The 24,667-nt window shown below is 41.1% G+C and overlaps 1 protein-coding gene across 2 annotated transcripts in view; it reads right to left on the bottom strand.

The window, feature by feature from the left end:
* The window catches only part of LOC121296136 (N-terminal EF-hand calcium-binding protein 2-like), a 63,469-nt gene extending 39,080 nt beyond the window's left edge, over positions 1-24,389 (bottom strand). The window contains exons 1-4 of one of the 2 annotated variants that reach the window (XM_041221374.1): positions 24,078-24,389; positions 19,100-19,124; positions 5,842-5,950; positions 76-101 (exon numbers count right to left, since the gene is read on the bottom strand). In XM_041221374.1, the coding sequence (XP_041077308.1) occupies positions 76-101; positions 5,842-5,950; positions 19,100-19,124; positions 24,078-24,386 (469 nt within the window). In that variant the 5' untranslated portion in view covers positions 24,387-24,389. The remainder of the gene's footprint in view (positions 1-75; positions 102-5,841; positions 5,951-19,099; positions 19,125-24,077) is intronic. The other variant, XM_041221375.1, reaches the window with a different exon arrangement.
* Between the last annotated feature and the right edge of the window lie 278 nt (positions 24,390-24,667).

The raw sequence follows: 24,667 nt of genomic DNA on the forward strand, positions 1-24,667 counted from the left end.
GTATAATCTTTAAAGACATAATTTCAATTCCAAAGTAAATCAAAAGGTCATATCAAGAAGAGGAAGGCTACTCACCACAGAGCTCATTGGTGTCGACATTACTGTGACACCGCGGGGAGGCAAGCGGCAGGTAGAGAAAGCAAGAGACAAGAGGAAGAAAGAAAAAAAGCAGAAAAGGGGCAAGTCAGAGAAACAGGGAAAATATGAACTGCTCTTCTGCACTGCATGCACTTCAACAGCACAAGGGTCATTGTTTTGCACTTCATTTTGAAAAGGAATGTGCTGCTGCTTGATATAAATGAGGGACTCGGCCATTGTAGCGCAATCCGTAAATGATGGCTTCCATTGAGAGGACTGTGCGACACTGGAAGTGTTGCAGATGTGCAGGTCCACTGAACATGTGCCTGGAGTCCCAGGTGTTTCAATGGGCTTGCTCAGGTCTGTGCAGAAGGGGAACGATGCACTGCAGTGTGCCAAACAAGCCATTGGCAAGGCAATGAACACTCGCGCTTTGAAGCAAGTGCAAAGGCAAGAATAAAGCAGTAGGAAGTACAGTAGCATTAGTACAGTAGCAAGATACTTGTCTGCTACAATAATGACCTGTTTTTTCTTGCTAGTTTTTTAAGGCAGTTGTTTTCTGTTTCTATTGCACCACTTTCATTACCAGCCTAAAGAAACAGGGCCCAGTCCCGAACAGGTCTCTATGGACCAGCAGTCTCACGTAATACTCAAGGGTTCAGGTTTCATTTCCTCTGTAGAGCCCTCTAGTGAACCCCTGTCTTGACCATTGTGACTGAAACTGATTCAGAGCAGGGAATTACAGTCTTTACATAATGGCTTCAATTTGCATAACAAGGCGAAGACTTCAAGAGCAATATAAAATCGCAGAGGGATTTATATTGAGCAGCCCCGATTAACTCTGTCAAGCTAATTCGCTTTATAAATAACAGAAGGAACGGATTTATTATTTTTTTCAGCCTACTGTATGTAGCTGTGTTTTTTTTTTAATCATTTTCTTCATGCAAACCCCCCCCCCCACAAAAACTTTAGCTTAGGTATCTGTTATAAGTGATCTATAAACATGTTATTAATTATGCTATTCATTATAGGATAAGATTAGACATTATTATACACTTTTTTGTTGCTACTGCTTTTAATCTGTTATAACGGATACAGTCTGTCTGCCTGTCTTTCTGTGCCTGTCTGACTGTATATTAAATAGGTCTCTCTCACCAATGGTATGGGGCTGCTTTGTTTTTGCAATATAGTTATTATACACTTTTGCCATTTTTTTTTTATTTCTTATCTGTCCTTCTCCATAAGCACACAGACAAACAGGCATACAACAACTTGCATGCACTGACTCACAACGCGCACACACAGAGACAGTGCATCTTCAAAGAGCAGTGCTCTGTCGATAACCCAGCAGAGCCCTGCCTGGCTCTCACTGATCCCAGCATGCCCCACTGAAGTGATGTCCACATTAGAAGCGGTCTGCCCTTTACTCTCTTTGAAGTCCCTTTCTTCTGTCCGTGGTACAGCAACTGCAATCACGTCAGTCATTTAAAACAGAAAGAGCAAAGCTTCTCGCGCAGAGCAAGCCATGCTGAACACAATGCAGGTAAAAAAAACATTTAAAAAGTGCTCTTCTGCACTACCTATGTGGCCAAGCTTAACAGAGCTAATATTAAATACCAACCTTGTTTCAAATACTTTGTGACATTAACAGGCACTGGCAGTCATGTTATTTTTTTATTATTATTATTATTATTATTACTTTTAAATTTAGTTGCTGGCAATTACTTTTATTGTTTTCTTCCAATTTGATTTGTCCAATTATTTTTAGGCTCAGCTCACTGCTACCACCCCTGTGCTGACTCGGTAGGGCGAAGATGAACACACGCTGTCCCCCGAAGCTTGTGTTGTCAGCTGACCACTTTTTTTTGCACTGTGGACTCACCATGCAGCCTCCCAAGAGCTACAATGCCGGAGGACAACACAGCTCTCGAATAGCCAGGACTTGAAATGTGAAATAGCCTGGACTCGAACCAGTGAGGTCCAGGCTATAGGGTGCATCTTGCACTCCATGCGAAGCACTTTTACTGGATGCGCCACTCGGGAGCCCCCTCAGTCTGGTTATTTTATTTAAGAAATTCAATATTTACACAGGCCATGTTCACACAGGCAGGGAATCAAGCTGAAGCAATTAAAATAATGAATCCGTTAAACAGCAAAGTTCAGTACAGTGCAGCACGGCACGGCAAGGCACACCCAAAGGAAAACACAGGCTGCAGCAATAAATATCCCAGCAGTAAAACAAGCTAACTTGGGAGATTGATGGACACGGGGTGGACAAACAGCACAGGTCGGAGTAAAGCGGGCAAGTCGATCGGTAGTTTAATTTTGCAGAGAGACGGATCTCAATTCCAATCACACAAGCCTCTTTGTTTGTTTTGCTCATTTCCAGCATAGATGACCGCAGCCAGCCTCTCACATGGCTGGTCACATCCTGTTTATGTGAAGGGGAACATCTTTACCTGCCCTGTCACTGCCTCTGCCTGTCAGCAGGTTTAACCGGAGGACCAGTGACAAAAGATACTCTCCAAAAACTAAAAAAAAACACCTGACCATGCATTCTGGCATCTATTTTCTTTCTGTGGGTGGTGTTCAAATTGAACGTGGCAACAGTCTTGCCAGTCGCTCAACACTGCAGAGTGCATTTTTTGATGCAAAATTAACAAATGCCCCAACCCCACAGGTTGTAAATGAGTCCTCATTTGTTAACATGTGCTGTCAGTCTCCGAAGACCCAGTCTGAAGTAGTGCAGAAATATATTTAAAAAAACAAACGAAAAAATGTGGTCCTGTTCCCATGTATACTCAATAAAGGAGTTTCTTCTTCAGCGCAACAAAAATAAATCTGGACTGAAAGAGTTAAATAAAAAACAAATGTACCAACCCCAAGTGCTCTGCATTTACGAATGTGTCCCAATAGTCTCTGGGTCACGGCGACAATGGTTATTGGCACAGTATATTAGGATGCCACATTTCCTATTTCAGTATGCAGGGCGTACAGTTGAGCGATTATTATAACCACATCTGCTACTGACATGGTGCTTCTCTGCAGAGGAATACTGAATGCTATAAATCAGCGAGATATCCATGCAGAAAGAGGACAGACAAAGAAATAGGTAATGCACAAACAACTAAAAGTTGTAATTGCTAGAGGGAAAGTTGTCAGCCCTTACAATGGTGATATCCAGCTGTGGTTTATCACAGTATGCTAATGCAACTCATTTCAACAGCAATCTGCAGGGCTGTCCGCACCTCTCATAAAATCATCTCTGCCATTATCTACAGTGAATCAAACCCATCCATTAACCTTATCGAACAGGGGACCCAATGAATAGCACTGGCCTCTGCTAATCTGGGTTCATATCTGAGTAATTCCATTGCCCAAGTCTGGCTACAACTTACTAAGTGACTGATCCCTTTGTGAGGTCAGAGAAGGCGGGTTCGCTGAGCCACACCCCAGAAGGCAGGATGGTGGTTCTGCTACCATCCTCTCATTTGTTGCTACTTTTATAGATATGGACATAACTGCTTAAGTGATAAAAAAAGACATACCAGATAAAACACTCAATAAAAACCAATGTGAAAATAATAAGCAAGAACACTTTCATGAACTCCTAAACAAAACTACAAATAAAAATGCATTTTTTAAAATTATATATATATAAATATTAAAAGATCAGCTGGCTGCGTGGAGGTCTGGAAGTCCAGAAAATCTTCAGATTGAGCTCTGCCTGTTCTATTTCTCGTTGGAAATCTTAAGGCTCCATTATGTCATGCATGACATGAAAAGTGCCCCGTGATAAAAAGAATACACTGAGACAGCCTCTGTACACCTCTCTTAACAGCTTAGCTGTCATGGGAACACGTCCCTGTTCCCCCCTCAGTAATGGTTTTAACCTTTACCGCTGTGATAAATCTAAGAATCAGCAATTATCTGGATGTACACGGTTGAGATGCAATGACCTGTGCAATCTATGATTGTTTCGATTGAAGAGTGCACAAGAGTACACTAACAACACTGGGGCTTAACAGCAGGATACATTAGTGTACAGGTACTGCACCAAGCCCATTAGCATTTAAAACAAGACTGGGTTTAATATTGTGACTGTTTAACAATAATACTGGTGTTTCTGAAGACATGGATATGTCTGGCTAAATTACTCTACAAGCTGAAAACAACATTCTTAAATTATTGTTTTTCCTTGACATTCTGAACACTTGTCAAATGTTAAACTAAAAATCATATATTAAAACGAACTCAATGCCGGCAGACAGCCCTCCCTCTGAACAGCAAACAGCATAGTCACAAAGGCAATAGACAGCCCATAGCAATAGGCTTCACTGCTTAGCAGAGGAGTAAGGGTCAGTCCAGGCAAGTTTTTTAATAAACCTCTTCTAAACACTGGTGGGCCAGCACGATTGGAGCCATGTGCTCGCTCTCAATTCAGTCATTATGTTCTGTGTGGATCAAACCCATGTGTCTGTACTGAGAGGTACAAACACCTACATATGGGCCTCTGGGGAAGAAAAAATAATGATAAATTCACATAAAGTAGCGGCTTGTGGTTTTAGCAATTTTGAAACCTCATCATTAGTTCCTAGTGGGACCACTTGCAGCAGCTTTAATTTGAATGCCAGGTCAAACCCTTGGCCATGCTTTTCCTGGCAGTGTAACTCATCTCACAAGGGGAGAGGAGGCGAGGTTGCATTGCTTTGCAATCCAGACTGCGAATGTTTACCCTCTTACCTCCCACTCAGGGATGACGGTACCGTTGCCTTGGTTTTATTAAAAATCTACCGAAGAGGGCTTCCCTTTGAACCTACCGACAGACAGCACTTAATTTTCCAACCGAGTACCTGCACACTTAGATTATTACTGAAATAATCAAAACGCAAATTCAAAAAACTTTAAACCGAAGACAGGACTTGAAGTTATCCCTGACACCCATCCTAGGTTTCAGAACTCTACTCAATTAAGTATATTATTTAAATGATCAGGCTGAAAGTTGAAGGTCTTGAGTAAGTTTAACCAATGGGAGAGTCAAAGATCTGCTCCTTTTTATGGAGGTGTCCAATCATGAGCTAGCAGAAGCGGAACATAAACCTGAAGGTATTCTCCGTTTCCGTTGAAGGTCTTGGGAGTTTAACCAATGGGAATGTCAAAAATCTGCCATGGTTTTGCAGCTGTCCAATCATGAGTGAACAGATTCAGGACATAAATATGGCAGGTTAAGCGGTATATGAATAGCTAAATTTCGCATGATATTGTTTATTATAGAGACCGTTATTGAGAATTATATTGAGAACTGTGAAGTAATATTTCAAATCAAAATGTCATCAGACCATGGAGACACCGTATTCTATTTGGTTACGAATCAATTTTCAATCGAATGCCTAATGCCCATAAATGAACCGTTTAAAAACTGTAATTGAGTGACAGCCCTAATATATACATAGATTTAGCTGCAAAAGATCTTTGGGGGGAACAATATGATGCAGGGAATCTGTGGGAATGACATTACCAATGTTTAAGCCCACAGCATATCGTTAGATTCCCCCAAGGTGGCCCAGAATCAATATCACCTCTCCTACCAAACCATAGGTTTTAAAATGTATTGCAGTCAATGGAAAGTCCTCCTAAAGTATCAAATATGATGTGTGTATACACACACACACACACACATACACACACACACAAAAGACCTTTGGGGAACACAATATAGTGTAGGGTATGTATTTATAAAATATATCTCAAACAAACTCTTACTTGGTGTTGTCCGAGTCTATCGAGTGGAACAGCTTCTCCAGTTCCTCCTCGTTGAGAGTCCCGTCAGAGAAGAAGGCCTGGAACTCATCCAAGGACAGCTTCCCATCATCTGGAAGGGAGAGAATGACGATGACTGAGAATGACTATTATAGCCTTTTTTTTATTATAGACTGGACAACAGAAATCTGGTAAATAATATTTATTTATTTATACAGTATATATATTTTTTATTATATTTTACAAAGATGAAAGACAATTAAGTACAGTTGATTGACTGCTAACAATCTGACAAGTTGTGATCACCAATAAAGATCAATACGAGTATTTAGTCAAAGGATTGGTTGGCAATTTCCAATAGCTACATTTGCAATAGCTGGAAGGTTTGACAGCTAATTTGAGCGACTGCAGCAATGATCCAATTGCTTTTTGATGGACTCCTGGACATTTGTATGTGTCGCAGTAAAACACAAAAGACTGATACCCCATTTTATATTCCAAGCAACATTAATCTAGACACACGACCTGAACTAGTCCAGTCAGCAGTGCTCAAGGCTCCAGGTCAGCTTAGATAACTCCAAGATTTAGGATAAAGCTGATGGTTACTATCACTATTGCTACTAGGGATGATTACAGCACATTGCAGTCTGGTTCTGCTGCAGGAGACCATCAAGACCACTATCAAATAGAACACAACAGAGGTGGACTCCCTCTCCTCTCACAGTCCTAAGTGGCTAGTTTGCAGCCCTGACAGAGGCAGCTACATCAGTGTAGGCTGCAGGTGAGACAGCAAGCATAAGAAGTGTGAAGCGCAATTTCTATGATATATATATAATATATATATTTATATATATATATATATTATATTATATTTATATATTTTTTTTTTACAGTGTTATTTTTTTCATCCATCCATCATCATCAACAGCTTAATCCTTTACATCCGGACTCTAACCTGGCAGACACAGGGCACACTACACCCTGGATAGGACACCAGTCCATCGCAGGGCACCACAGATATACACACACACACACACACACACACACAGGGCAAGTTTCAGCATACGTATTTGGGAAAACTGATAACTCGCTGATTCAAGTGGGGAAGAAATTACCAGAGAGCACCCCTAGTGGTCACATTAACACTGGCGTCCTTACAGTAGTTCCACCTTGCACAGGCTTGCACCCAAGATCAAATATGCTGTGCCTTTATTAGATATGCCAAATATCTACCTGACACTAAGTAACAAACGACCATTACCAACACAGATAACATCTTTCAACAATGTGCAAATTCTGAAAATCTAAGAGAAATTAAGAGAAAAAAGTGTAATTCGATTAGAAGGGATTTAGAAACTTGTTTGACTGCCTGGTTAGACACCTAGAATTATTTTTTATTCCCCGGGGAGACTTGGTCAGCAGTCCCACTTGTTGCCTAGCAACTGCTGCACTTTTAAAAAGTGCCAGGTGGTGGCGTTCCAAGCAAGTGACCTCCCACGCACCAAACACAACGTCCCTGCCTGCCTGCGAGTCTGCCTGCCTGCGAGCCTGTCTGCCTGCGAGTCTGTCTGCCTGCCTGCGAGTCTGCCTGCCTGCCACCCTGCCTGCTTGCCTGCGAGTCTGCCTGCCTGTGAGCCTGCCTGCCTGTGAGCCTGCCTGCCTGCGAGCCTGCCTTCACAGTAGTTTCTAGCACGTTGTATCTATAAAGCATATCCCTTCTGGTAAAATGACACAAACCTTTAATATGTGTGGTTTCATGTTGATTTTTATATTATATATACTTTTAACCAGTGCTGGGTGGTGGCGTTCCAAGCAAGTGACCTCCCACGCACCAAACACAACGTCCCTGCCTGCCTGCGAGCCTGCCTGCCTGCCTGCCACCCTGCCTGCCTGCCTGCGAGTCTGCCTGCCTGTGAGCCTGCCTGCCTGCCTGCGAGTCCTGCCTGCCTGTGAGCCTGCCTGCCTGCCTGCCACCCTGCCTGCCTGCCTGCGAGTCTGCCTGCCTGCCACCCTGCCTGCTTGCCTGCGAGTCTGCCTGCCTGTGAGCCTGCCTGCCTGCCTGCCTGCCTGCCTGCCTGCACAGTAGATTCTAGCACGTTGTATCTATAAAGCATATCCCTTCTGGTAGGGAAGACCATTTTACTGTGTTTGTGAAATTCCATACACGTCAAATTATATAAATATAATATATATATATATATATATATATATATATATATATATATATATATATATAATATATATAGAAATATTCAGGCCTGTCAATCATATCCACAAGTGAGGCATTACCGATGCTTTTATGTCTTCAGTCCGTGAATAATTTACTGAAAAATGCTTTCTGAAGAGCAAAAGCTGTGCATGGCCCCGGGGCTTGAGAATAAGAAAAATGAAAGACAAGAGAATCCACAGCATTCCAGACGTGTTCAAGGAGCTCCAGGCTCCAGTTGGTAACATGTTGCTGCCTTTGCACTCCTGCATGGTTAGGGTTGCTCTAAGGAAAGGGATGGGGAACACTTAGTCATGGTTTACGAAGCAGCGAGCTGTTGTGGTTTCTTGTTTCTGTTTTCCTTCGAAGTTATCTCTCGGGCAGGCTTTGCTTGTTTGCAAACAGATACTCTCTCAGTGCTCAAGCAGTGGAGCAGAATATATTACTGAATCAGGTCTGATCTCACGCTATGAGTAGGAAGATGCACACAAGATGCTTTTAGCACCTATTGTACTTTCTGGATGCCTGTTCACCTTGACCCAAGGACTAACTGTACTACCCTTGTATAATCTCTCTGGTGTACTGCTGCTGTAGTTATGAGCAGGCTACTGTCACTTTCTCAAGCTCGCACCACAGCTTTTTTGAAAGCAATCTTCGCAGCAGCAAAGTGGAAAGGGGTCTCTTCTCCAAGCTAACCTCCTGATTAAGAGAGAACATCGCCACGCTCCAATTAAACTGACAACAGGCTAACGACAGCGAGTGACAGCTTATACATGCACGGATCCCAGAACCAGATTGCTTTTTTTTTTTTTTTTTTTTTTTTAATATTAAGGCCAGTTTCAATTATTGAGTAGCAGAGGATGCAGTCAGCCCTCTCAGGAAGAGAATAAATCCATTTTCATCTCCCCAGTACATCCTAGGTATCTGATACGTATAGTGAGCTGACCCAGTTTACAGCTATAGTTTCATGGTGGCGAGTTTGTGTGTAAGTGAGTGAGTCTACCCTGTGTCAAAATGGATACAGTGAAATACTGCACTGCATACTGTACCCATCTATACAGTGCTTGCACGACATCTGAAATACTATACAACATTTACTGAACTGGCTATAATTCATTAGATTTAAACCTCTTCCAATGAAGAATCCGATTCTACAAAGATCATGGGAGGTAATCAATTAAGGGCACTTTCTTTTCCAGGCTGGGTAGATAATGAAATTCTATTGAGTTACAGTTACAATGAAGTTTAAGCCTCAGTTTGACCTGGGTGCTATCAACGTGTTTCTCTTTGGTTAGAATCACAAGCCCCTCTGTTTAAACCTGTAATGAACATAAGGCTTACTGTTAATGCTGTGTTGTTGTATTCATAATGTGTTTAGAGACGGTAAGTTTCACTAGGATTTTAATGTGCTCAACAGGCTAAAGTAGAAATACTGCCACTGTATATGCGCATGGGTTTAATTGTCACTTTTCTTTAAATATAAAAAAGAACTCTCAGTTCTAAGCCCTCGGGTTTGAATAATTGCATTTTTCCTTTCACACTTTCCTTTGATTTTTACTGTTGTCGTCATAGTAACCTGTGTTTCAATGCCCCCTCATTTGCAACTCCCAACACAACACGGGTGTCTATTACCTCTGTACATTCATCATAAGTGTGTTTCTTAACTGCTAATGTAAACCTTTCTTTTCTTTTCTTCACCCCTGATATTACTTGCCCTGCACATCTCTCTGAAGTCATTTTGCTCCAGTCTGCATTTTTCTTCACTAAAGAGGGGCTCTTCCTGAGAGCTCTGGTATTATGTGTTAACAATGTGCTCCTCACACGGCAATGAAGTCCTGGAACATCCCAGCGAAGAAGACATTTCCACCGCTCCCCAGAAGAGACATCGACTTCTGAGCTCTTCGAGAATGGAAAAGGTCTGATCACAGGCGAATTGAAGAGGGAAACTTGCTGGTTAACCTTTGAGGTGTTTAAATAAGGAGAATTTTAGAAACACGCTTCAGTGTGAAAATCCCATTAGATGCAGTCAAAAGCCATTGACAGCTACAGCATATTTTCCCCAATCACACCAGACCAAAGAAAGCACCGCGGTTTCGACTAAAGTAAACCTGCTATACAACTGCCACCAGGAAACTGCTCAGGCAAAATTTTGCAAAATTAGGAGATTTCATTTTTTCCAGCATTGACTCGTCAGCGATGACATCCCGTTTTCCTGTTCAGTAACCAACCAGTTGCTTTCTATAATATTTAATATGATTGTAGCTGCCACTATTATTACCTGCTATATACATTTCCATTTGCTACATAGGTAAAAAAAAGAAAGTGCCGTTTTGAAAGAAACACATGTGTTTTCATTTTAAAACATTTGGTACTACTTTAGGTTAAGACAAGTTCTCTGTTTGTTTGTCCTTTTCTCGGGGTATCTGTTTGCACTTCCTGTAGTGTCTCCTGGGTCAAACATGTCAGTCAAAAGGGGAATCAGCTGGTTTGTTAATGACAGGAACAAAGTTGTCGGAAGGGGGTCAAAAGACCAAGCAAGTGCAAAACTGGCTCCCGTTTGTCCCATAACACCATTACACTAGCATTCTTATTGAGACAGCTCCAGACTGCTGCATTATAAAAGGTCTTTTTTTTTATTAACTTTGCTACGTTATCAAACATTGTGTCGTCAAATGAAAATAGAGTTTGCTATGATGTTTCTATCAACATAATTTGAGACCTTGCTCATTCCACTGCACTACAGGTCAGATTGATGGGATTCCAGCTTTACTAGACTTCCATTTCAAAACAGATAACCAGACAGCTGGGGAACACGTTCTCCCTTGAGAGAGTCCACGAGCATCGGGGTTAAGAAAATGAATACAGCCGTCATCAGCGCAGAAACAATGGGTTTCAATACAGAACTGACAAACAAAATGATATCCAGTCAAGGCAAAGCTTAAAAGGATTGCAAGAAATGCTAATTTGACCATTTACATCAATCACTTGAAAATTAGCTTTGTCTTAAATTCCCCTAACCTTTAGAGCTCTTGACTGGCTTCAATCAAATTTCAGTCTGTCCATTTTCTAACGCTTCCCTAATTGTTTATCTGTTGAGGTTTCTATAGCGAATGCCAATTATTTGCGCAACTCTGAAGTCATGCATCAGTTTAGACATGCAGCATGAATAAATATTTTTATTCTGGAAAACCGCGTGCAAACTTTTTCCAGCCCCCAGAAGTGTATCTAACCAAAGCAAACCCTGGCCGGAGGTATGAAATCATTGAACCTACAGTACGCTGCTGTAATGGGCAGTGTTGTGTGACACACGGGCGTTACGGATTATGCCCCCTGTTGGTGAGATGATGTTAAAAGCTCTAAAACCACGAATGCAGATGAGCAGCGGCTCTTTTTTGCATAGCAGTTTAGACGCTTGCTTTCAGTGCTGGTTCGTGCCCAGCCTCCACCCTGTTAGACTGCATTACCGTGAACTTCCAAATATAACTCACACTGTGTATGATGATAGAGTGGCCATGAGTTACATCCCTTATATATAATGTTCACCTCTTAGAGCAAATTTATGCATAATTTACAAGCTATTTAGATGGTTTTATGATGAGGCATTTGAAGGTGCTTTTGTTTTATGTTACAGAATGCAATCACATGGACACAATGGGCCAATACCAATAAAACCAAAAACAAACGCTAATGATCGGAGGCCAGTAATACAGAGTTTCTTTTTGGTTTTATTGTTTGTAATGATTTTCTTTTGTTTAATTACAAGCAGCATAGCAATTATGCTGAGAATACACAGAGAAGTGGTGTACTCTTCCGCACCATAAAAGCACAGTGAAAACACCAATTATCTCACACCTAAATGGCACCCTAACAAACAGCACAGCATAATGGCCGGCAGAGACAGTCGTACAGTACAGCTCTCATCATAAAAACAAAAGAAATCAGCATAGTCTAATGAGAGAGAGAGAGAGAGAGAGAGAGAGAGAGAGAGAGAGAGAGAGAGAGAGAGAGAGAGAGAGAGAGATCACATACTCTAATAGCTATTATTCAAATCCTCACAACCGATTAGCCTTCACACCGCTCAGCCATAGCAGATCTCAGGCACCTTTGCGTCACTGCTTACTGATCCTAACCACACATTCTGAGGCACGCCTATAAGGAACAAACACAAGCAGACAAACACTTCAGCGAATGGGCTAGGAGATCCCATCCAAGTGTACCTCCCTTCACTTCCAGTATACTCTGTCTAGTTATGCTTGAATGCCGCTGCAATATAACCCTGTAAAGTTGTCCTAGAATACAACTGGCTCCCAGTAAAAACTGGTTACAGCAACACCGCACTGAGAGTGATCCCCTCTCCACCTGGATGCCACTGCCTTCCAGCTCCCCTGTTGTTTGAGTTGATAAACATCCCAGGACCTGCCATCCTAGTGCTGAGTTTGTAAAAAAAGAAAGGACTGCTTAACTGACATGAGATGTGGCTGAAGTCCAGGCAATCTCTCTTCTTTCATCTCAACAGATTTTGTGCTGCAGTAAGACATTTTGACGCGATTGACTATTTTTTTTTTCCAGGGTTGCTGTTACTGTCTATACAGATTAGCCTCAGGGCATGTATATAACTGAACTGATAAAGGAATAATTGTCTGGGAACGTGTGTGAGGGGATATGTGTTGACGGTTTGCCAATCTTCAGCCCACTGTTCTGCTAATCTTACCCGAGAAAAAGAACGCTCTTCTGAAGACAGCTCTTTCCTGGAGCATTGATTGCTCCTTCGAAGCAGCTACTCAAGGCCTCTGTGAAGGGAAAGGATTAGCTTCGGTTGCTGACGATGCTGTCAGGTGATTGGGGGCAGCGGACAGTGGAAATGTGGCACTCGACAGTTGTGTCAGTGAGGCACCTCTCGTAGGATACTCAGGACTGATATGTCTGCAGTATCACTTGAAGTGTGTTTGCAGGTAGCTACTGTACCCTGAAGCGCCTGTGTACATGCTTTGCCAGAACTCACAGATCGCTAATCTGTTTATTTCCAATGTGACATCGGTTACAGTATTAGTCACACTGGACAATGTTTTCAGAAATGCGGAAACAGAAGATGTTTGTCCTCGAACTGTCAACAGAAGAAATATCTTTCCCCACCACTCAGCTGGGTAAAGTGCTCACCATGCGCAAGTCAAAGTCCATTTCTGTTTCTATGTGCCTGCCGTCTACCATGCCATCTTTGTTGTGTCAGAGCAGGGCTGACACACAAATAATGTAAGAGGCACCATCGTTATTGTTGAGGTGGGTGGCGAGCTCAATTAATATTGCAAGCTTGTCACTGCATTTCTCTCACATGTCTTTTGTTCTGTTATCGTCTAAGGGGTTCCATTGGGTTCTCAGAACCTCAACATTATTTTTTGTTTTTTACAGCTTATTTTTCAATGAGCTATGAAAAAAAAGTTGAATTGATAAAAACAAATATAATAACGACTCTTTCTCCTGTTAACATTCTCAACTTACGAGAACCAGCATGTACAGAGCAATAACTGAGGCTGGTCCAGACCCCGCCCCCTCTATAGAGTTGACCAACATGGCTCTCTCTACACTCCACCTGTCGAAGTGGATAGAGCCGAGGATTCCAACCACTTAACTGCGAGGCAGGAGGACAGGCAGTGAGCCACGGAGAGATAGGGCGGAGCTGTCACAACATTGCAGCTAAATCAGAGCTGGGTCTGGGAACCATGTTTGCACAATGTGTTTGACATCATCTCCTGATTCCAGGGCTGGTTTACCTTCCAATCATGGTCCTGTAGTAGGTTGGTACATTTACATATATTTCTACTCTACCTCAGACTGGGACCTAGGAGTCCCATGAGGTTCCAATGTGATTTCTGACGGCACACAATAACCTATTAAGCCAAGATAAGGCGTTACCTCGATGTCCTTCCAGGACTAACAGGGTTCAGCAGTGGTAAGCAATAGTCTTAAGTGTGTTAGGTTTACACCATTGGACATTTCAAAGCCACTGTAGTTTGTTTATGCATACCAAATATTTACCACTAGGGGTGCACTGATCGTTGTACTTGGTATTTACAAAAGAAAAAATCTGTAAACTGACAATGCATGTCAATGAAAAGTATCAGCACACCTCTGTTAATCACAGACCACTCAAATCTTGGGACTACCTTACCTAAGGAAACGTTAAAGTCTGATCTGAGAGATCAAGGCAGCAGCTTCGCTTCCTGTGTCAGAGAGTTTCAAATACCACCAAGACAGAAAAGCCACTGAAGTTGACATTTCGGAAAACGCTAAGCTTCTGACACCAAAAAAAAAAAAAAAAAAAAAAACGGGGAAAGATGTTCGGGAGCTTTCAGAACAGCAAACACCGGTCACGCTTTCAAGGTCAGCCTACCTCAATAATAACCATCTCGAAAGGGTTACTCAGCGCCTCAGGGACCTGCTTTTGAAGCTCTAGGATCCTCATAAATACTCATGACTGCTTGTCAACATACACAAAGCAGCTTGTGAGCAGCTCCGTGCACTCTCTGGAATTTCAAGGTGCTGAGAACACAAAAGCACATGTATCCCAGAACTGAACAGCTCCGGAATGACCCACATATTACCCCCCTCAAATGACATCACCTTAATCAATGTGATCACCAGTCTGAATGCAACTGTATGACTAGGCACCAAACTCCTCAATGATGGTAAAATCGTAAGGGTAGACAAGCGACAGGTACCCCAGACAGGTAAACAGTACCAGAATGCGAGTTGAAAAGCCTGAACTGTCCCAAACTACCTGGTGAGCTCAGGTGAGCTCCACAGCACATAGGGCCTTGCAGATTATATATATACTTTTAGCAGGACCTTGCCAATAACCTTTTTAATGCCTCTATACACAAACTTTTACAGGCAGCCAAAGCATTAACTAGACTTATTTTCATTCTGGCACGACACAGACAATGCCTTAATGGAAAAAAAAAAAAAAAACGTTTCAAGATGTTATCTCAATTTCCATCAAACTTTCCTGCTTCTAATCCCAATCATCACGCTTTGAATCATCTGTAAGTATTTTAACAGCTCGTCCGCAGCGTTCCAGCAAGGAGCTCTCCAGCATAACGAGATTCAGGATGAGGCTTCTCTCTCTCTCTCTCTCTCTCTCTCTCTCTCTCTCTCTCTCTCTCTCTCTCTCTCTCTCTCTCTCTCTCTCTCTCTCTCTCTCTCTCTCTCTCTCGTCATTATTTTGCAGCCGAATGCTTTTGTTATGCTTTGGTGTGATTCACCGTATAAAAAGCTGCATGAAGGGTGACCCTTATTATACAAGTGGGTTTATCCGCCAGAACCTCTGTGAGATAACATCACCATATTAAACTAATTCAATCCTGTTGCATTGTTTAATACAGGGACAGCACAGCACACACACAGGAAGGAATGGTTGGGTTCTGCTAATGATCTCTGGCCATTAACTGGCATTGTGCATCAGTGTGTTGAATTGCTGTATACAGCAAGTATACCTCCCAATATCTGTAACAGGTGGTACAAGCTGTGTAGTGCAGATTACTGTATCTGCTCTGTTTGAAATGCATTTGGACAGCTTGGCACATCTTATTATACTCCAGGCCAGGAGAAACACAAATCCCAGTTTTATATCTCTTCTGGGGATTACTGGAATGTTATCTAGCTTGCTCGAGTTTGTGCTGGGGCAGGCGGTAGGGGGGGTACATTACGGTAAAGGACACCCAAATCAAACAATTTACGTTGCAATATGAGACACCCTTGAAAGGCGTAGATTATAAAACATCACATACTGCGAGGAAAGGGGACCCTACAAAGGGTATTACTGGTACTAGTGTCAGCCCCAGATCTGATTCATTCACCAGCAGGAGAAAAGACTTGCCGGCTCTCTTGGGACAGGCTTGTAAAGAAGGTGTTGGTTTCTCAACCTGCCCGCCCAGCCTGAGCAATCATTCTATAATAAAATAAAACAGACACTGTCCTTTCCAGTCTCACCAGTTCTTGGCAACTGTTATTTCTACTGGATCACAGTGTCATTTGTTTGTAACAGTCCTTTGACATGCATATGTATTCTACACTCAGTTCCATTTACTCTTAGAACACTTAAGACCTGTTTACAGATCTGCTCCACTCAAAACCGCAGACCACTCTAGTATTGAGCACAAATCTAATGAAACCTAATTATTAGTGAATCTATGTCCACTTTATTTAGTAAAAGGCAATGAAGCTATTTAATTTATCCTAAGGTAGTCTTTCTGTAAAGTCAAGCACAGAAAGAGTATGACAAATAAAAGACTATAAGATGATAGACCTATATACAGGTCTGGAAAAAATTAAGAGACCACTGCAAAATTATCAGTTTCTCTGGTTTTACTATTTATAGGTATGTGTTTGGGTAAAATGAACATTTTTGTTTTATTCTATAAACTACTGACAACATTTCTCCCAAATTCCAAATAAAAATATTGTCATTTAGAGCATTTATTTGCAGAAAATGACAACTGGTCAAAATAACAAAAAAGATGCAGTGTTGTCAGACCTCAAATAATGCAAAGAAAATAAGTTCATATTCATTTTTAAACAACACAATACTAATGTTTTAACTTAGGAAGAGTTCAGAAATCAATATTTGGTGGAATAACTCTGATTTTCAATCACAGCTTTCATGCATCTTGGCATGCTCTCCACCAGTCTTTCACACTGATGTTGGGTGACTTCATGCCACTCCTGGCGCAAAAATTCAAGCAGCTCAGCTTTGTTTGATGGCTTGTGACCATCCATCTTCCTCTTGATCACATTCCAGAGGTTTTCAAAGGGGTTCAGGTCTGGAGATTGGGCTGGCCATGACAGGGTCTTGATCTGGTGGTCCTCCATCCACACCTTGATTGACCTGGCTATGTGGCATGGAGCATTGTCCTGCTGGAAAAACCAATCCTCAGAGTTGGGGAACATTGTCAGAGCAGAAGGAAGCAAGTTGTCTTCCAGGACAACCTTGTACAACCAGCTGTGAGGTGATGAGGCGTCCTCGCAGTCTGTGCTACACAACTGAGGTTTACTCCTTCCATGCGATACCTTTCATTTCTTAACATTGAAACGAATGTGCCACAACTCTGTCCAATTACAGGAAAGATCCAAATCCCTTTGAATTAGCCTGGCTACAGTCTCTGAGTCCACTGCTCCCCTGGTTTGGTTTAAGAATCCTGCAGTGTGTGTCATTTATATAAACGAGGAACAACGAGGATCCAAGCTCTGACCCTTGTGGTGGGACCTCACCTAGTAACCCCCCCCCCCCCCCCCCCCCCCCCCATTTCACACCTCTTTCAAGTCTTGTCCTCTCTGTTTCCTTCTTGTTTTTAAAGAACACAGCACACCTCGCAATGCAAGCCTGGGTGAGCTGCGTGGGCCTGATAACCAGCATGATGCTCTGCTCATTACTGTGCAAATGTGCAGTAAATTAGGCTGGTTAATCCTGGAAACAGCACATTGCACTTAGTCTAATTTTCTATAAACGGACGCTGGATCTTCATGTTTCCACTTCAGTGCAATCCAGTCCAATTATTCGCTTGTGATGCGCTGGCAGGCTCCAGCTCTCATTACCAGAAAGTTTAAAAAGCAGACAACTGAACAGCAGAATAATAAACACAGAAGACGCCGAATAACAAATTCAGCACGTTCTAAATCCTGTTCCATATGGAAACGAGAAACTCTTCTCCAATAAGTTGTCGGAAGCTTAGGTAATCAGTTTTTTTTTATTATTCTTCCCAGTCCATTTGCACAGTATAAATAATCCCCGGGAATGGTTTTGTGGCTGTGGTGTCAAAGAGACAAACATACATCTCTTTGAAAATCAAGTGCTCAGTGTACACTTATTCCGAGAGCAATCAGCCAGATTCTTCTCTGAGCTAGTTGTAAATGAACGAAGTGGCCTCATCATTCCTGTCTTCAGAACCATTGCTAAAGTGTTTAATTTCAAACAAATAACTAATTGCAGAAGAATGTTCAAGCTTAAAGCCGGGCAATACTAATTAAGGTGGTATAAGGACACTCATTTGCTGTCAGTTTTCAATGCTAAATAATTATCCTAAAATATACTTTCAACACGGAACAAAACCCCCATCCTCTTTGAGAAGATGTACAGAAACACCCTGTGCCGTACAGCACCCTGCACAGACCACAAAATGAAGTATCAGAGGAGATGCGATCTGTTTTACCCGTAACGTGAAGCAATGCAGATTTAAAATACCACAAGGATGACTTAAGGCAAATGGAAACTGCCATTATTAATTTAACCCTTGCACATCGTTTAATTAAACACAAACAAACACTGTACCAACACTTGTTCTAGTAAACTATTTTAAAAAATAATGCATGCATTATAAAATAAACATGCACTGTCGTAATATTATATATATATATAAATATATATATATATATATATATATATATATATATATATATATATATTATATATATATATTAGTGTTATAAAAGACTGTTGAAACATCTTGCCTTCCAAAACTAAGGTTTCTTGAGTCCTACTCAGATTTCATGGTTGAGTGTTGAAAAAGCTGAAAAGCATTCTACTCATTACCCCATCAGCCTAGAAATACATGAAGAGAGCGTTCTGCAGAAACTCAGCTCAATCTAGCACAGCTAATGAAGAGAGCGTTCTGCGGAAGCTCAGCTCTATCTAGCACAGCTAATCTGAAGACTAAGTGATTGACTTGCCGTGGTGTTTAGCGTTCTCATTCTTACTCATCTCCATGCCCCAAGCTGTCCGATATTATCATTAATTCAGATTTACAGTACGACTAGAACTCTGCAGACTAGGGCTGTGAATATGTTAAGTGTGAAGGTAAGGGTCATCTGGCTGATGTCAGTTAGATATCAGTCAGTTACTTATTGTGTAACAATTTCATCTCACATATATGTATGCGTGTGTGTGTGTGTGTGCAGATGCTGTACATAGCACTAGAAAAGTAAGCAAGACAGTTTTGAATTCATACAAACGGCTATAAATGAACTAGCCCACTTCAGAACCCAAACGAGATGCCACACACTTACCATTTTTATCTGCTCTTCGGAATATCTGAAATGACACAAACAGAACACAGAGACATCAGAACTGGATCCAAGTTGTCAGCATGTCCCTGATGCGGTACCAGGGAGCACTGACACAATCAGCATGTCACACTGAAGCTGCTGTGTTCCGCAATCAGGGACAGCTTTACACTAGAATAGAATTCCTTAGTGTCCTTAATACTGCATTCAGCCTTTCAGCTTTGTGTGCACACTGCTAAAGAACAGCACAGATACTTGTTCACTGTCCACATGAGGAAACTGTCTGTATATAATAAACAGGTTTCTGGAGAAAAAAAACACACACACATTAAAACAGTTACGAATATGGGGCACCGCATCTCTTATCAACCACCCTGTTTCTGTTTTATTGTCTTTAAGACATTCAGACAGAAATCATTGCACATGTAACTGCATCTGTGCTTAAATGGTACTGATGAAACCTTGTTGGCCTGGAAGAAAAAAAAAAAAAAAGAGAGAATTTCAACAGCTAGGAGTGGTTTAATTAACATTGTCCTTTCACCGTCAAGCTGGATCTGCACATTTACAAGTGGACAAAGGGTGCCCATGTTAAGCAATTCATGAACTTCAGTCCTGGAACCTTGCTGCCTCCTCCTCCACTTGAGCACAAGGAAAGGGGAGCCAGTGATAATGCTGCTATGGCTAGAGGAAAGAAATTGACTTCAAAGCCTTGGCAAGTAAGCACTGTCTTTAATTTGAAACTATCAACAGTCATCTTTTCATGTTTTTAACATTCAACAAACTGAGATGTGCTACACCACCTATTTAACATATGTGGTGGTTGTCACCAATCTTGTTTCTTTTTTATTCTGTGTGTGCGTGTACGGTACACAGATGCAGCTCTACTGTCAGTTTGGCAGTAAGTGGCCGAGCGCCAGCGGGTCCAGCTTGTTAACGTCTCATTCAGTGCTCAGACTAACACAAGCAGATGCAAGTCATGTAGCAGAACGGCTGGGGGGGGAGTGATCTCTCAATAAGAAGCACCGGGCAGTCATCCTGAGCAAGAACCTATTTAACCTCTGGCCAGGAGTCAAACTACAGCAGGGACAAAAATAAGACTCCCATCTTATGGTAGTTTGAACCATTCCTGGTTTTACTATAGGTTTAATAAGACACCCCTGAGCTTGTTACCCATGCACTTTGGCTAATCAAGCTCGTAGTAAAACCTGGAATGGGTGAAATTGCTATGCAATAGGACTCTTATTTCCAACCCTGCACAGATATAGAATGAACACACAAATGTTCTTTGTGTTCTCAAATAAACTAGCAGGGCTGATCTCTTTGAGATTTCCATCCAAACGCTCAGCATGTTCCTGCCGTACTGTTCGATAGCACTTCAAAACACTGTACCGTTTGAGAGCGAGAGAGAAAAACACTGCGGCGATTTGAATGAAATGAAAGGGGGCCACTGCTACCTCACTCCCTGCATATTCACGTAGGATATTTTATTTATATAGCTATGCACACAGTGCACAGAAATGCATAGTATGCGTGCCTTTATGCATGCGCCTGCAGTGCAATACATTTGCAAAAACATGCATTTCTTCAGTGCTTATTTGAAATTGAAAAAACTGCACGCATGACATTGAAAAGGTAGGCTAATATAGAAAAAAAAATCACTTGCATCTATTCCTCCGAGGTTAAAACAGCATAATAAACACATCAGCCATCTGAAGTTGTTATTCAGTAGCGCTCGATGTGCAGTTCTAAATAAATATTAGATGAACCAGCAGCACCTCCCCTCCCCCACTTGCTCCAGCACTCCCAGGGTTACAGAAACAGCTGAGTAGCAGGCAGGAGGCAGGAGGGAAGGACCAGCGCTGGGGAGGGGGCGGGGCAGGGAGCCTTGAGGTCTTTGCATTCTTTTTATTTCCTTGCACCGCAGCACGGTTTTATCTTTGCATCTACAATCTAGACAGGTGTGCACAGCCAGGAAATCTTATTGAAGAAGGGGTCACAAATCTGATCCTCAAAGTCCAGGTTTTATAAGCATAATTTAATAGCAACTGATTAGGACCTGGAAAGAAGGCTAATTGGTTCAGTAAGGTAATGCAGGTCATGTGTGACCCCTGTCTTACAGTAACTGCCAACATGTTATTGATTAGCTGATTGCTAATCAATACTTTACAATCCATGTCCTCGTATTATCACTGGTGCGCCTTCTCTTCTGTTGGATTCTTTTCTTGGGTTTATGCAGGTTAGTTTCTTTTATATAAGACTCAAAGACAGCGCTGTGCAGGATTGTAAGAAACGTCGACCAAGGACCGTCTTGCTCCAGAACGAGGGTCCTGGCAGATCCCCCCCCCCCCCCCCCCCCCCCCCCCCCCAACCCGGCCTGTTGGACAAAGACAGACCCTGAGATGAGAATGTGAATCACCTGCTCGACTCTCTCCACGATTTTCATTAAAATATGCAATATGGATTGTAATTAGCAAGCTGGGTAGTCACACAATAAGAAAAATGATCACAGCTTATGCAAATGCATATTAAGATAAAACTTATCTACTGTAGTTTTTTTTTTCTGCAGATATTTCTTTATTGCCTGCTAAAAATACTGTTGCTGGGAAACAACAATTAAAAGAAGGAAATATTGGATCCCTGCAAGGTCTAATTAGGACAATAATGATCATTCAAATTCATTTTAACAGACAGCAATTATTGCATTGAGAATTTCAAATGAACGCAATCAAAATATATAATAATAATAATAATATAATAATAATAATAATAATAATAATATCCTGCTTCTCACTAATGTACGGGTAGACCATTCAAAGTAATACCAATAAATATATTTAAAAAAATACCCATGAAGGTTCCATTATTACCTGATGTGTTAAAAATACAATACACAGCATGTGAACAAATGTCTTTATACAGTATCTATACCAGGAAGCAGAGTAAATGCATATACTGTGTCTATTCCAAGATTAGTATAAAGAATGGGGAAAAAATGCAGACCTCAATCAGCAATATTGATGGATGCAGCTATGAATACATAAATGGAAGCAGGAGTACATATTGCATAACCTCAACATTTTCTGATCAATCATTAACAGTATAGCAAAGCCAAGCCAAATATTGATCACAGGCATTTCATTGATCAAGGAAATCTCCCTCTGCTACAAGAAGAGCTCTGCTACAAGGAGCTATATAATATATATATATATATTAATATCTATATATATATATATATATATATATATATATATATATATATAATGTTAATATACAAATGCACAGATGTGCATTCCTGTTTCCAAATGTCTATATAGCTATGTATCACCTTCATAGTATTTCTAACAACACATTTCACTATGAACCGCATTGCCACTGTTTGCTGTTATTTTTCAGTGGCCAGAGCCAGTAGAACATCTACTGGGTGCAGCTGTTATGAGGGGTTTATTACCAGTACAAATCCTACTTACTGCTGCTAAGAAACCCCTAACAGACTGCTTCTGGTCTACTGGCAGTTTAACATCGTGGCGGAAGAAAGACAAATACAGTATTTATATTGTACTGGCCTTGCGTTTAGAGGAAGGGAAATGGGTACTTCTATTAGAAGTTGTTTTGTGCAGCAACAGGCAACAGCTGCCTTTCTGTTTGCAACATCTGTCTTTTTAAAAATATATTTCTTACTGTGACATGCCCTACAGTGTTCATCCTCTGTGTGCTGCGGCAATACAAATAATAAATACTGTGCTGAGTTAAAAAAAAAAAAAAAAAGTTTACTAAATGTAATACAGTTCCTTTTAATAATTAATCTTGTTGTGATGAGTGTTTAAAGTTATGGATAAAATGTCTGGAAATTTTTTTGTGCAGCATGAATATGAATATAACAAATATTAATGAGTTGTAGCATTAACATTGTTCTCTATTAAAGTGCCTTGATCGGTTCAGCTGGGCTTAAAAACAAAACAAAACAAAAAACTAACAACGCCGCATATTTTAAAATATACTGTACCGTTATAGATGTTTTCCTAAACCAGGGACTTATTATTATTATTATTATTATTATTATTATTATTATTATTATTATTATTAGTAGTAGTAGTAGTAGTAGTGGTAGTAGTATTTACGAATGTGATTTCTGTAAGGTAATTCCAGCACGGGTGTCCATTATATGTATTAAAATATCAATAACGCTGTTTGCATTTACAGTATCTAGTGAAATCAATATTGTTCTTTACATTTTCACAAAATACCGCTGTCGACAAAGAGAAACACTAGTCTAGATCTGAACTAGGGTCCATGCAAAGGTCCGCTGCGGTATCGTAGCATCTTAACTCATGTTCGTTGAAGTTGTCATTTATAGAATAAATCTAATGCGTTTATGTTTCATTCTTCACCCGGAAAAATAATGCATTTTATTTATGTTTTTAAAATATCATAAATGCTTTACCTGCATTTAAACTCGGGTACAGGACAATCTTTAAAACTTCATCCTAGAATAAGACAGTTTTCACGTCGGTTTTCCATCACACAGCTATTAAAAAAAACTAAATGTCTGTATTAAAGCACGTCTTATTCTATCGTTCCTAAAAAAATTATAAAACAAAACGTTTCGCAGCTTAACTTCTTTAGACAGCTTCTTGTTTTCGTAGTTTGTTTTAAATCTTTTCTTTCACAAAAAGTCGCGCTTTTAACTATGACGTTGTAATTTCAACCAGTCCGATATATTATCAAATCGAAATAATATACAATCATCAAACGACTTCAGCTGCCATGCTGTCCCATCTTCACAATGAACTTGATGCTAAGCACTGTGAAACATCATTAAAACACCGACTACTCTACTATGTAACAGTCCAAAAACTATACAAAACTTGCAGTACATTCTTTCTTTACGCAAGAATGCAGCAATGAGAATGGGTGCGTGTTCCATGCCAGTAGACTACAGTAAGGCTGTACTATAGCACACATGCACGAAAAGGATACCTACATCCAATATAACAGAGATGCCTTTCCGTGGCTCCGGGTTGAAGAACTTCTCCCGTGCAACCGCCGACTCCTCCTTGAGGAATTCCCGGGAAGAGAGGTTTTTGTTGTCGCTCATCTTGGTGACTATCCAGCGGACTAGCCCGTCTATTCCACCGAGCTGAGCTCCGCCGCTGCCTGTCTGCGCTGCCGTCTCTGTCTCGCTGCTCTGAGACCGGAGTTTGGACTGTTCTTTGCTGAGCAGCTTGTGGACGCCGTCTCTGCAGTAACGGGCAGCCTGCTCACACATCTCTTCGGGTTCGGCACAGAGCATTCATGCTGAGAGCTTTGGGGGTATTCCCTCCCACCCCGCTTACATCACCCGGTACACACCCCGAAAACACACCTCTCATTTTACATCATGACCGCAGCAGTCACAAAATATTTTTACATTTATATACACGTACATGAATAGTACTGCATAAAACTAGAGCAGGCAAAATTAATATATTAATCCAAAAAAAAAAAAAAAAAGATTGAACCTGTGAACCACATGTTAAGTAATTCATATCGATTCATTTAGTAGAATGTAGAATACTTGCTTGAAAAAATACA

The sequence above is a fragment of the Polyodon spathula genome, chromosome 21, assembly GCF_017654505.1.
Source record: "Polyodon spathula isolate WHYD16114869_AA chromosome 21, ASM1765450v1, whole genome shotgun sequence".
In the NCBI taxonomy this organism is placed as follows: Eukaryota; Metazoa; Chordata; class Actinopteri; order Acipenseriformes; family Polyodontidae; genus Polyodon; species Polyodon spathula.